Consider the following 13,187-nt stretch of genomic DNA (forward strand, 5'->3'; position numbering starts at 1 on the left):
GATGACGCCGCCGCCGCGCCGGGCTCGGACTCCCGGGGGACTCGGCGCTCGGCTCAGCTGCTGCCGCTTTGTTCTCGGGCTCTCGCTGGCCGCCCCCCCAGCCGGTGAGCGGCAGCGGCGGCCTGTCCGAGTCAGTGCCACCAGCCCTCTCCGCTGGGTCCAGACTGCGGCCCTCACATCCAGCAGCGATCCCATCATAGGAGGCTCCGGCTCGAAGATGTCCAGCCGAGCCGTATGCCGAGAGGCCCGTCACGCCGGGAGCTGGTACACGGCGTCAGGTAGGACATGGCCATAACAGGCAGGGCCATAACATGGCTCGGCGACCGGCCAGAGCCAAGCCACGGGAGGATGGCGGAGTGTACAGTCAGGGTGGAGACAGCTGGCGTCTGAGGTGACAGGGCAGGACCATGGGTGGGTTATTGGGTGGCGAGGCAGTTCCACGGGTGGGTTATTGGGTGGCGAGGTATTGGCATGAATGGGTTATTGACTGGCAGAGTAGACCTATGGATGTAGAGCTATGGAGTAGACCTCATTTGTTGGATGACAAGGCAGGACCATGTGTGGGTTATTGGGTGGCAGGGTAGGCGCATGGGTGGTGAGGTAGGGGCATGGGTGGGTTATTGGGTGGCAGGGTAGGGGCATGGGTGGGTTATTGGGTGGCAGGGTAGAGGCATGGGTGGTGAGGTAGGGGCATGGGTGGGTTATTGGGTGGCAGGGTAGGGGCATGGGTGGTGAGGTAGGGGCATGGGTGGGTTATTGGGTGGCAGGGTAGGGGCATGGGTGTGTTATTGGGTGGCAGGGTAGGGGCATGGGTGTGTTATTGGGTGGCAGGGTAGGGGCATGGGTGGGTTATTGGGTGGCAGGGCAGGACCATGTGTGGGTTATTGGGTGGCAGGGTAGGTGCATGGGTCAAGACATTCTGGCCTTCCATCACAGTGAGGAGAGGACTGGAGGAGACTCACTGTGATGGATGTTTCTTTTTTGTTGTTGTGTGTTTTGTGTTGGTTGGGGTTGTGTAATTTGCTTATTTTATTGCTCTTATTGTTGGACTGTGGGTGACGAAATCTCGTCCAAAAGACTTGTTTTTTGGATGACAAATAAAGATATCCTGAATCCTGAGGTAGGGGCATGGGTGGGTTATTGGGTGGCAGGTTAGGGGCATGGGTGGGTTATTGGGTGGCAGGGTAGGGGCATGGGTGGGTTATTGGGTGGCAGGGTAGGCGCAGGGGTGGTGAGGTAGGGGCATGGGTGGGTTATTGGGTGGCAGAGTAGACCTATGAGTCAGTTGTTGGATGACAGGGCAGGACCATGTGTGGGTTATTGGGTGGCAGGGCTGGCGCATGGGTGGTGAGGTAGGGGCTTGGGTGGGTTATTGGGTGGCAGGGTAGGCGCATGGGTGGGTTTATTGGGTGACACGGTAGGGGCATGGGTGGGATATTGGGTGGTGAGGTAGAGGTATGAATGACTTGCATAGGAAGGAACTGCAGTTGCTGGTTTACATCAAAGATAGACACAAAATGCTGGAGTAACTCAGCGGGACAGGCAGCATCTTTGGATAGAAAGAACGGGTGACATTTTAGGTCAAGACTCTTCTTCAGACTGAATGGCTTATTGAGTGGCTGGGTCGACCTATGGATCAGTTATTGGGTGACAGGGTAGGGGGTTTGGTTGGAGCACTTTGAAGGGTGACAGTAGCGATGTAGATGGGTAATAACATAGATTGGATGGGTGAGTGCCTGTATGGGTACAGTTGGGTCATTGGATGAATTGAGAGATAGGTTGTATGATGTCAGGTTAGCAGTGTAGACGGGTTTGTTGGTGTATGGTGCTAATTATGCTGACAAGAATTCGACATGGGCGAAATAATATAATAATAAGGCACTGCAGATGCTGGGGGGTTTTCCCAAAGATAGACACAAAGTGTTGGAGTAACTGAGCGGGTCAGGCAGCATCACTGAAGAACATGGCTAGGTGACATTTTGTGTTGGAACCCTTCTTCAGACAGGTCTGAAGAAGTCTTGAGAGTCTGAAGAAGGGTTCCGACCCGAAACATCACTAATCCATGTTCTCCAGGATGCTACCTGACCTGCTGAGTTACTTCAGCACTTTGTGTCTATCTTTGGACATTGATGAGTTGGAACAGAGTAAGAACCATTCTGGATTATTGGGTGATGGGTTCAGGATTGATAATTGGTCGAACATGGTTAAGAACTTGATGGTTTACTGGGGTGACAGGTTAGGGCAGTCAGTGTGGCTTTAAATCACTGAAAAGTTATCACAGAGAAGAAAACCATTCAGCCATCATGTCTGGGCTTGTCAGAAAATAGCTACCCAACTTTACTACCCAGCACTAAATCCATAATTCTTCAGGTCTTGGCTCTTCAAGGACACATCCAAGCATTCTTAAATGTAATAATCCTTTGGTCAAATTCTTTCCTCGATTTGAGTTTGCCCTTTGTAGATAGTAATTCCCTCAGCAATTATGTACTGTAAAGCTACTGAGGGAAATGGTTCCTTTCTGTTTACTCTGACCAGTCCCCTTCTGATTTTGTACATTACACTGTATCTCTTAGTCTTGTCTGTTCCAAAGAGATCATCTCCCAATCTATTCAATCATAGGTTCAATTTTTCATTTTTGGCAACATCTTCGTAAATCTTCTCTGTCCCTTCTCCACTGCAGTCATGTATTTTGATGTAATGTGATGATCAGTACTGTATACAGTACCAACGCTGTGGGCTCAATAGCATTGTACACAATTCTTGCATAAGATAATTAGGGGATTGGACACATTAGAGGCAGATAACATGTTCCCAATGTTGGGGGAGTCCAGAACAAGGGGCCACAGTTTAAGAATAAGGGGTAGGCCATTTAGAACGGAGATGAGGAAGAACTTTTTCAGTCAGAGGGTGGTGAAGGTGTGGAATTCTCTGCCTCAGAAGGCAGTGGAGGCCAGTTCGTTGGATGCTTTCAAGAGAGAGCTGGATAGAGCTCTTAAGGATAGCGGAGTGAGGGGGTATGGGGAGAAGGCAGGAACGGGGTACTGATTGAGAGTGATCAGCCATGATCGCATTGAATGGCGGTGCTGGCTCGAAGGGCTGAATGGCCTACTCCTGCACCTATTGTCTATTGTCTATTGTCTATTATCCCTCTGCACTTGCATTTTATGTCTCAACAAATAAAGAAAAGCACTTCATGTCTTTTTAGCCACATTGATCCATCTTGGTACCTTTAAGCATCTGTGGATGGAGACTCTTTATTCCTTTGTGTGATTCCATTCACTCCCATTTATTATATATATTTCCCTGCTTTCCACTTCGTTGCTTCATACTTCTGTGGATTCAATTACATTTGCCACCTTTCTGCCCAACAGCGCAGGTCATAATTATTTTCCTGCAGTTTAATGCTTTTCTCCACATCATCAATCAATTGTTTGCATTATCTGCAATTTTTTTTAATCGTGCACTCTTAATGTTGGTGTAAATTATTAATTTATGTGACAGAAAACAGGGGGGGTTGAATATTGAGCCCTGTAGAATCCCATTGATAACAGCGGCACAGTCATAAATATCTGTCAATCCTGTACTTTCTGCTGCATAAGATCATAATTGATAGGAGATCTCCTCTCCCCCCACATCATCACCAACACCATAGTCACATCTGTGGAGTCATTTAAGTTCCTTGTAACCATCATCTCCAGGGACCTTAAATGGGGGGCAACCATCGACTCCACAGTCAAAAAGGCCCAACAGAGGATGTACTTCCTGCGGCAACTGAAGAAACACAATCTGCCACAGGCAATGATGGTCCATTTCTATACTGCTATCATTGAGTCCGTCCTCACCTTCTCCATCATGGTCTGGTTTGGCTCAGCCAACAAGCACGACATCTGGAGGCTGCAACGGATCGTTCGCACATCTGAGAAGGTTGTTGGCTGCAACCTTCCCCCCATTGACGAACTGTACACTGCAAGGGCCAGGAAGCGAGCGGGCAAGATCATCTCTGACCCCTCTACCCTGGCCACAAACTCTTCGAAGCACTTCCTTCTGGAAGGCGACTCCGGACTGTCAAAGCAGCCACAGCCAGACATAAAAACAGCTTTTTTTCCACGAGTGATAGTTCTACTCAATAACCAAAGTCTGTAGTCTCTTTTTTGCTCTGGTTTATTTTCACCCACATGTTTAGACCGTAATGGTGTATCCTTATTGTTTTGAGGTGTTTATGCTTTATTCTTAATTGTTAACTGTATGTTTGTGTTGTCATTTGTGAGCAGAGCACCAAGGCACATTCCTTGTATCTGCATACTTGGCCAATAAATGTATTCATTCATTCATTCATTCATTCATTCATTCATTCATAAGAAGAAGAAGAATAAGAATTAGGCCATTCGGCCCATCAAGTCCAATCCGCTATTAAATCATGGCTGATCTATCTCTCCCTCCTAACTCCATTCTCCTGCCTTCTCCCCATAACCTCTGACACATGTACTAATCAAGAATCTGTCTCTGCCTTAAAAATATCCACTGACTTTGCCTCCGCAGCCTTCTGTGACAAAGAATTCCACAGATTCACCACCCTCTGACTAAAGAACATCCGTTAATTCTGAGGCTGTGACCTCTAGTCTTAAACTCTCCCACTAGTGGAAACATCTTCTCCACTGCAGATACAGTCTTGGATCCAATTTGCCACACTCCTTTGGATCCCATGTGTTTGCTTTTTGACTATGATGCCTTGTGAGACCTTATCAAAAGCCTTGCCAAATTCCATATCTACTACATCATCTACTCTATCCTCATCGACCTTCCTTATTACCTCCTTCAAAAAGTTCATTCAGATTAGTCGGACATAATCTCTTAACAAATCCATGCCCACTGTCCCTGATTATTGTGTGTCTTTCAAAATGGTTGAAACTTAGGAACTGATTCCAGTAATTTTCCATCATCAAAGTCGCCTGAACTAACAGACCTGTAATTACTTGGGTTTATCCCTACTTCCCCCCTTTAAAACAATGTTACAACTTCAGCAGACCTCCAGCCAAAAGATTTTTTTATTTTTTAAAGTAGAAGTAAGGCATTTGGTCCCACATACCTGTTCTGCCATTTAATTAACCCACAGCTCATCTCGAATCTCTGCATCACTTTCTTGCATTAATCTAATACCCCAAAATCTATTGCTCACTGCCTTGAATATACTTAGAATCCGAGCTCTCCAGTACTGTTGAGCAGACAATAGCAAAAATTCATATGGGTGGGGATATTTCTAGTCATCTCAGTTTTGAAATGCTGATCCTTATTTTGGCAGCTCAACCAACAGGATCCTCTGGCATTGCTCCTGTAGATAGGGGAGCTTGACAGTCTGCAGCCGGAACCTCTGCAATTTCTTCCCATACTTCTCTGAACAGCTTGGGGAGTTGCCTTCCCTGAGGCTTGTGACCTAACAAATTCTAAGGAGCTAAGCTCTTTAGAACGCTTTTATTAGGTTTGTAGTAACAAGAAACTGCAGACGCAGGCTTCCAATAAACGACACAAAGTACTGGAGTAACAGCGGGTAAGGCCACATTTCTGGAGAACATGGCTAAGTGACCTGTCGGGACCATTCTTCAGTCCCGACCCAAAAGGTCACCTTTCCATGTTTTCCAGATATTCTGCCTGACCAACTGAGTTACACCAGCACTTTGTGTCTTTTTTTATTCTGTTTAATATTTCACATTTGTCCTGTTTAATTGCAACATTGGCATTGCATCTTCTTTTGTGAAGAGAACTGTGAAGTATTCATTCAGAGTCTTACCACACCTTTTCCTCTGCACATTACCTTATTAGGTGTCTAATTGGACTTGTTTTTTGCCTAATTATTTTGCTGGAATATTTACATGCTTAGAAAAGATCCTTCGATTATTTTTTACTTTCATTCTTAGTTTTTCGATTTACTTTCCTAATTCCCCATTTAATTTTATTCCTACACTCATCTAAGCTTCCTGCCATGTTACGTCCGCGGTGTCTCACTAAATTTCTGCTTTTCGCCTTATCTCGCCCTTGTGCATTTTAATGCCCACATTTGTCTCGTCACTCTTGGGCTGTCACTATAATAATACTGTGCATTATTATAATGGCAGGCTAGGGACGAATGGGTTTCTGGGTCTCTGCCGCTGCCGGCATCTTGAAGGGTTGAAGATTACCCTAGTAGGCAAACCATAAAGTTTATTGTTAGGTTAGCTGAAGATGGATAGGGTAAATGTATGAGTATCGGTTGTTGAGGTGTGGTTGATTTGTGTATTGGTTACTGTAGGTCATGGTTGCTAAGCTTTAATAATATAATATATTCCTTTATTCGTCCCACACCGGGGACATTTACAGTGTTACAGCAGCAAAGTGGATAGCAAGAGAGCAAGAGATCATTCATTATAAATAGAAGATACATACATTGTCATCAGTTTTCCGTGTGTTCTTAGCTGTTATTGTTGACTCGTCTGCAGGGAGCAGTGCTGGTTGTGCAGTCTCACAGCAGCGGGAAGGAAGGACCTCCTATATCTCTCCTTCACGCACTTGGGGTGAAGGAGTCTGTCACTAAAGGAGCTACTCAGTGCAGTGACAGTGTCCTGCATGGGGTGGGAGTCGTTGTCCAGCAGCGATGTTAGCTTTGCCATCATTCTCCTCTCCCCCACCACCTGCACTGAGTCGAGGGGGCAGCCCAGGACAGAGCTGGCTTTCCTGACCAGCTTGTCGAGTCTCTTCCCTTCTGCCGCTGAGATGCTGCTGCAGACACTCCATAGAAGATGGCCGCTGCAACCACCGTGTTGTAGAACGTCCTTAGGAGTACCCCCTGCACTCCAAAGGATCTGAGTCTCCTTAGCAGATAATATCTGCTCTGGCCCTTTCTGTATAGCGCATCGGTATTCTTTGGTGACAAGGATGGAGTATTTCTGTAGGAATATGGTTAGATTACTGGAGTGGAGAATGCAAGGGAGATGGGTAGTTGTGTGTGTAATTACTGGGGTTGACAATTGGGTTTGGGTTGATACCTGGTGTCACGAGAAGAATATGGATACATCGCACGGGTACACTGATGGGGTAGAAATGGGTTACTGTTGCCAAATTAGGCACATTTGGGTGGTTAATGGGTTGTGGTCAGGTGGGTGTATGATTGGGATATGGGATAAAGAAGGGCAGCATATGGATGGGTTATTATGGGCTTGATTTGTAAGGGTATCGGGTTATGAGGCGAAGGCGGGAGAGTGGGGTTGAGAGAGAAGGATAGATCAGCCATGAGTGAATGGTGGAGTAGACTTGATGGGCCGGATGGCCTAATTCTGCTCCTAGAACATGCACTTTATTATGTGTAGGAAGGAACTACACCGAAGATAGACACAAAATGCTGGAGTAACTCAGCGGGACAGGCAGCACCTCTGGAGAGAAGGAATGGGTGATGTTTTGGGTCAAGGCCCTTCTTCAGACTTCTCAACCTTTTCACTCCCCTCACCTACTGTAACCTCTCCCCCTCTGAACGTGCAGCCCTCCGCTTACTCTGCAGTAACCCCAACATTACCATCAAACCCGCCGACAAGGGAGGTGCCCTGTTAGTCTGGTGAGCTGACCTCTACCGTGCTGAGGCCAGGCACCAGCTCTCGGACACCTCCTACTTATCCTTGGACCATGAACCTTATTATGTTGAATAATTGTAAGGAAATGTGATGGGACAATTGCATGTAAGGATTGTTCTGGTGTGATGGTAGAAATGCATGGAGAGGGTACAAGGTTTGACATCGATGCTTAACTGGGAGTGATCTGATGTGTGAAAAGGTGGCTTCCTGGGGTGAGAAGGTAAATGCGAACAAGGAAAGGAGAGGTTCGTTAAGAAGACCGTGGGATCTGAAGGCGACTGCAAGAAGCCATTGTGTGTGAGGGGCTCTGCTGTGGAGATAAGTTACCATTGGGTGGAAGCATGTGAATTTCTTGGACGTTTTGCCTTTCACAGTCTCAGGATGTTCCACAGTTATTTACTCTTGTGGTGCAGCCCCTATTGTTTTGAAGGAAACATGCAAGGCTGTTTTTGCAAAACAAGCTGCCACTAGCAGCAAAGTGAAAATGACCACAGTTCTGGTTTGTTTTGTATTGCTTGAGGGATAAATGTTGGCCGGGACACTGGAAGTAGCTTCCCCTCAGTTCTTTGAAGTTGTGCCATGCCGTCTTTATGCCTGTTTGAGCACGCAGATGGACTCTCGATTTAGCATTTCATTCAAAAACCGTCCAGATGAGGTTGAGGCATTCTGTCAGTGTTGGACTCTCTCTTCAAGCCCCTTGAGCAGTATTTAGGCCTGCAACCTTCTAACTGGTGGCAAAGTTGAACCGGGATCAATAAGTTAAAGCAAGATATAAATAGCATTTCGGTTTGATTGGAGGTCATAAAATCATAAGATACAACAGCAGAATTAGGCCATTCGGCCCATCGGGTGTGCTGCACCATTTGATCATGGCTGATCTCTTTTTCCCTCTCAACCCCATTCGCCTGCCTTCTCCCCGTAACCTTTGACTCCCTTACTAATCAAGAATCTATTAATGTCCGCTTTAAAAATACCATATGACCTGGCCTCCCCCGTTGCCTGTGGCAATGAATTCCACAGATTCACCACCCTCTGGTGAAATAAATTCCTCTATGTTGGGAGGGGACCATTAAACAAGAGTGAGGAATGGAGATAAGGCATACAGGAGATTGCATATGAAAGCTTTGTATGGGTGCAATAATCGAAGAAATGGGATATAGTCTGGGGAAAGCTCCTGCTGCAAAAGTGTGCAGAGATTTGGTAATTATCATATCATATCATATATATACAGCCGGAAACAGGCCTTTTCAGCCCTCCAAGTCCGTGCCGCCCAGTGATCCCCGCACATTAACACTATCCTACACCCACTAGGGACAATTTTTACATTTACCCAGCCAATTAACCTACATACCTGTACGTCTTTGGAGTGTGGGAGGAAACCGAAGATCTCGGAGAAAACCCACGCAGGTCACGGGGAGAACGTACAAACTCCTTACAGTGCAGCACCCGTAGTCAGGATCGAACCTGAGTCGACGGCGCTGCATTCGCTGTAAAGCAGCAACTCTACCGCTGCGCTACCGTGCCGCCCAGTATTGAGAGGGGGGGAAAAATACTGTCAAGCATTGGGTTGGTATACTGGCTCATTGTATCTGATCCAATCCAATACAGCCTTTGTCTGTATTGCTCCAATGTGGAATAAGCTTGGAGAATTTTGAAGTGTAGTTAGTATTTGGTGAAGATGCAGACCTAATGCAGATGATACTAAGCTGGGGGGGTAGTGTGAATTGTGAGGAAGATGCAATAAGGCTGCAGGGTGACTTGGACAGGTTGTGTGAGTGGGCGGATACATGGCAGATGCAGTTTAATGTAGATAAGTGTGAGGTTATTCACTTTGGAAGTAAGAATAGAAAGGCAGATTATTATCTGAATGGTGTCAAGTTAGGAGGAGGGGGAGTTCAACGAGATCTGGGTGTCCTAGTGCATCAGTCAATGAAAGGAAGCATGCAGGTACAGCAGGCAGTGAAGAAAGCCAATGGAATGTTGGCCTTCGTAACAAGAGGAGTTGAGTATAGGAGCAAAGAGGTCCTTCTACAGTTGTACCGGGCCCTGGTGAGACCGCACCTGAAGTACTGTGTGCAGTTTTGGTCTCCAAATTTGAGGAAGGATATTCTTGCTATGGAGGGCGTGCAGCGTAGGTTCACTAGGTTAATTCCCGGAATGGCGGGACTGTCGTATGTTGAAAGGCTGGAGCGATTGGGCTTGTATACACTGGAATTTAGAAGGATGAGGGGGGATCTTATTGAAACATATAAGATAATTAGGGGATTGGACACATTAGAGGCAGGAAACATGTTCCCAAAGTTGGGGGAGTCCAGAACAAGGGGCCACAGTTTAAGAATAAGGGGTAGGCCATTTAGAACGGAGATGAGGAAGAACTTTTTCAGTCAGAGAGTGGTGAAGGTGTGGAATTCTCTGCCTCAGAAGGCAGTGGAGTTCGTTGGATGCTTTCAAGAGAGAGCTGGATAGAGCTCTTAAGGATAGCGGAGTGAGGGGGTATGGGGAGAAGGCAGGAACGGGGTACTGATTGAGAGTGATCAGCCATGATCGCATTGAATGACGGTGCTGGCTCGAAGGGCTGAATGGCCTACTCCTGCACCTATTGTCTATTGTCTAATCTTGCTATGAACTTTCTCAAAAAGATGAGCATTGGTGGAAGAGGTATGGTAGATGTAACTGGGTAGGACAGAATTTGAAGTGAGTCTTTAGAAATACAGCGCAGAAACAGGCTCTTCGGCCCACCGAGTCCGCGCCCGACCAGCGATCACCCCATACACTAGGACTATCCTACACACTGGGGACAATTTTTACAACTTGCCGAAGCCAATTAACCGTCAAACTTGTATGTCTTTGGAATGTGGAAGGAAACCGGAGCACCCAGGAAAAAACGCACGCGGTCACAGGGAGAACGTACAAATGTACAAACTCCGCGCAGACCACACCTGTAGTCAGAATTGAACCCGAGTCTCTGGCGCTGTAAAGAAGCAACTCTACTGATGCGCTGCTGTGCCACTCCCAAGAGAGCCAATAGAGCTATATGCTGCACCAAAACTTGTATTTTGCTGATCTGAGAATACTTGGCGGAATCGGCTAGCTGCCTGGATGAAACAAGAGAGTATCTTGTTTTCAGAAAATAACCTCTCTCACCCGAACGAATAAGCATTGCAAGGTGGTGAGTTGTGGATTTTAGGGGTTCTGCATGGGTCAGGAGAAATAAAATCAACCACTTATGGTGAGTATTGTCTGGCTGGAACCATTTGGGTGTGAGTTGAAAGGATTGGGGAGTGACTGGGATTGTGATTACCTTATGTCTGAATAGTTGTTGCTTTGCAGATTTGAAAGAATTGAATGCCATACGTTTGCCTGCTTTTGCTTGATAAATTATTAAACCTTTGCAGAATCATTGCCAAAAAAGAAATGAAGGGTGAAATGGGTAAGGTGACTTCTCAAGCAAAGACTTCTCAACTGAAATGTGGAAAAGCTCAGGGTCCTGATAACATCCCCCCCCCCCCCCCCCCCAGAATTCCTGAAACACTGCGGTCCTAAATGCCTGGCCTGGCTCCGTGAGTTTTACTCCTCTTGCCTCATTGGTCAGTCCATTCCGAAGATCCGGCGGAAAGCCACCGTCATTGCGCTACCAAAACCAAACAAGCCTGCGGACGACCTAAGGAACTATCGGCCCTTCTCACTCCTCTGTGTCCCGTACAAGCTCCTCGAACGGCTTCTCCTGGCCCATCTCGATCCAATCGGTGACCCTCAACTACCCGCTGAACAAGCCGGATTTCGGCGTGGACGCTGCACCACCCAACAAATAGTCAAGCTGACCAATGACATCGAAGACAGTTTCGAGAAGGGTGACAAGGCGGGCATCACACTGGTGGATCTCACCGCCGCTTATGTTACTGTGTGGCACCAGGGGCTGATCTTGAAGCTCCTCCGAACCATCCCCGACCGTCATTTAGTGCGGTTCCTTGCCAACCGCAGTTTTGCACTCAAGACCAGCGACGGACAATCTAGCCGACTGCGACGCCTAAAAAACAGAGTTCCCCCAAGGCTTGGTACTGGCCCCCATGCTCTTCAATCTCTATATCAGCGACCTGCCACACACGCGCGACCTGCCACGCGCGACCTCGCGCCAGTATGGATACGCAGATGGCTTGGCCCTACTGCACTCGGACAAAAGCTGGTCAAATGTTGAGGATGTGCTCTCGGCGGCTATGGAACTTATCGCGGGCTACCTTAAGACCTGGAGACTAAAACTGAGTGTGGCACCACCACAACGGCCTTTCACCTCAACAACAAGGAAGCTCAACGCCAGCTAACCGTCACCCTCAATGGGTCACCCCTACCCTACAACCTATTTCCTACATACCTCGGGGTGAAACTAGATCGGCAGCTGACCTACAAGCAACACCTTGAAGTTCTCCGTGCTAAAGTCTCGGCACGGAACAACCTCCTGCATTGCTTGGCCGGATCGTCATGGGGCGCCAGGACATCTACTCTTCGAACCAGTGCTCTTGCACTCGTGTACAGCGCCGCTGAGTCATTAAGGTAAGTGGCGCTTTCCCAATTCGTGAAAAGTAAAACCAGATGTCACACTGTGAGATGTGCAAAATGCTACTTCTGCACATTAATGTGTGCAAGCAAGGTGTGTCCAGCCTGAAGAAAGGTGCTGACCTGAAGCGTCGCCTATCCATATTCTCCTGAGATGCTGCCTGACCCCGCTGAGCGACTCCAGCACTTTGTGCCTCTTTCTGTATTCTGTCTTGTTAGCACGGCAGTAATTTATGGAATACAACCAAGAGATATAAGAAAATAACTGCAGATGCTGAATTATTTACTTATTTACAACGGCGAAACCAAACGCAGGCTCGGCGATCGCTTCGCTCAACACCTGCGCTCGGTCCGCGTTGGCCAAACTGATCTCCCGGTGGCCGAACACTTCAACTCCCCCACCCATTCCCAGTCATGGGCCTCCTCCAGTGCCATAGTGAGGCCCACCGGAAATTGGAGGAACAGCACCTCATATTTCGCCTGGGCAGCTTGCAGCCCAGTGGTATGAGCATCGACTTCTCCAACTTTAGATAGTTCCCCTGTCCCTCCCCCTTCCAAGATCTCCTTCTATCTTCTTGTCTCCCCCTGACATCAGTCTGAAGAAGGGTCTTGACCCAAAACGCCACCCGTTCCTTCTCTCCTTCTATACCCATGCTCTAGTGGGCTTTTCTAAGTTGTTTTATGCTGCTGCAGTGATCAGCTGTCAAACCACCTCTGATCATCTCCTGTAACAGCAAGTTGGCAGGTGGCTTTCTGTTTAAAGTCGTCCACTTCTGCCAACCAGCTGCTGCATTGCAATGCTCCTCGCTGTTATTTTAAAACATGAGATTCCAAAATGCAGCTCTTCTGGGCCCTGCATTTGGAGCCAAGGCTCTTTCTGTCCTGGTATTCCTCTACCCTTTTTGAACTTAGTGGGCCAGGCTTTTGGAATGCCTGTTCTCAATGGTGTTGTGTCAAATAAATACCAAATCAAAATGTATCTCTCGGTAAGTTGAGACTCGGGTGTTTTTTTCCTGGGACTTCTGGTAAACCAGCTAGGTT

General features: G+C 47.4%; 1 protein-coding gene across 2 annotated transcripts in view; it reads left to right on the forward strand.

Moving 5' to 3' along the window:
• Positions 1–13,187, forward strand: part of memo1 (mediator of cell motility 1) — a 49,004-nt gene continuing 35,817 nt past the window's right edge. Inside the window, exon 1 of one of the 2 annotated variants that reach the window (XR_013547684.1) lies at positions 1–278. Coding sequence is in view for 1 of the 2 variants with exons in the window: in XM_078405921.1 (XP_078262047.1) it covers positions 218–278 (61 nt within the window). In the remaining variant the exon portion in view is untranslated. The remainder of the gene's footprint in view (positions 279–13,187) is intronic. The other variant, XM_078405921.1, reaches the window with a different exon arrangement.

Source organism: Rhinoraja longicauda, chromosome 9 (genome assembly GCF_053455715.1).
Source record: "Rhinoraja longicauda isolate Sanriku21f chromosome 9, sRhiLon1.1, whole genome shotgun sequence".
NCBI classification, from domain to species: Eukaryota; Metazoa; Chordata; class Chondrichthyes; order Rajiformes; family Arhynchobatidae; genus Rhinoraja; species Rhinoraja longicauda.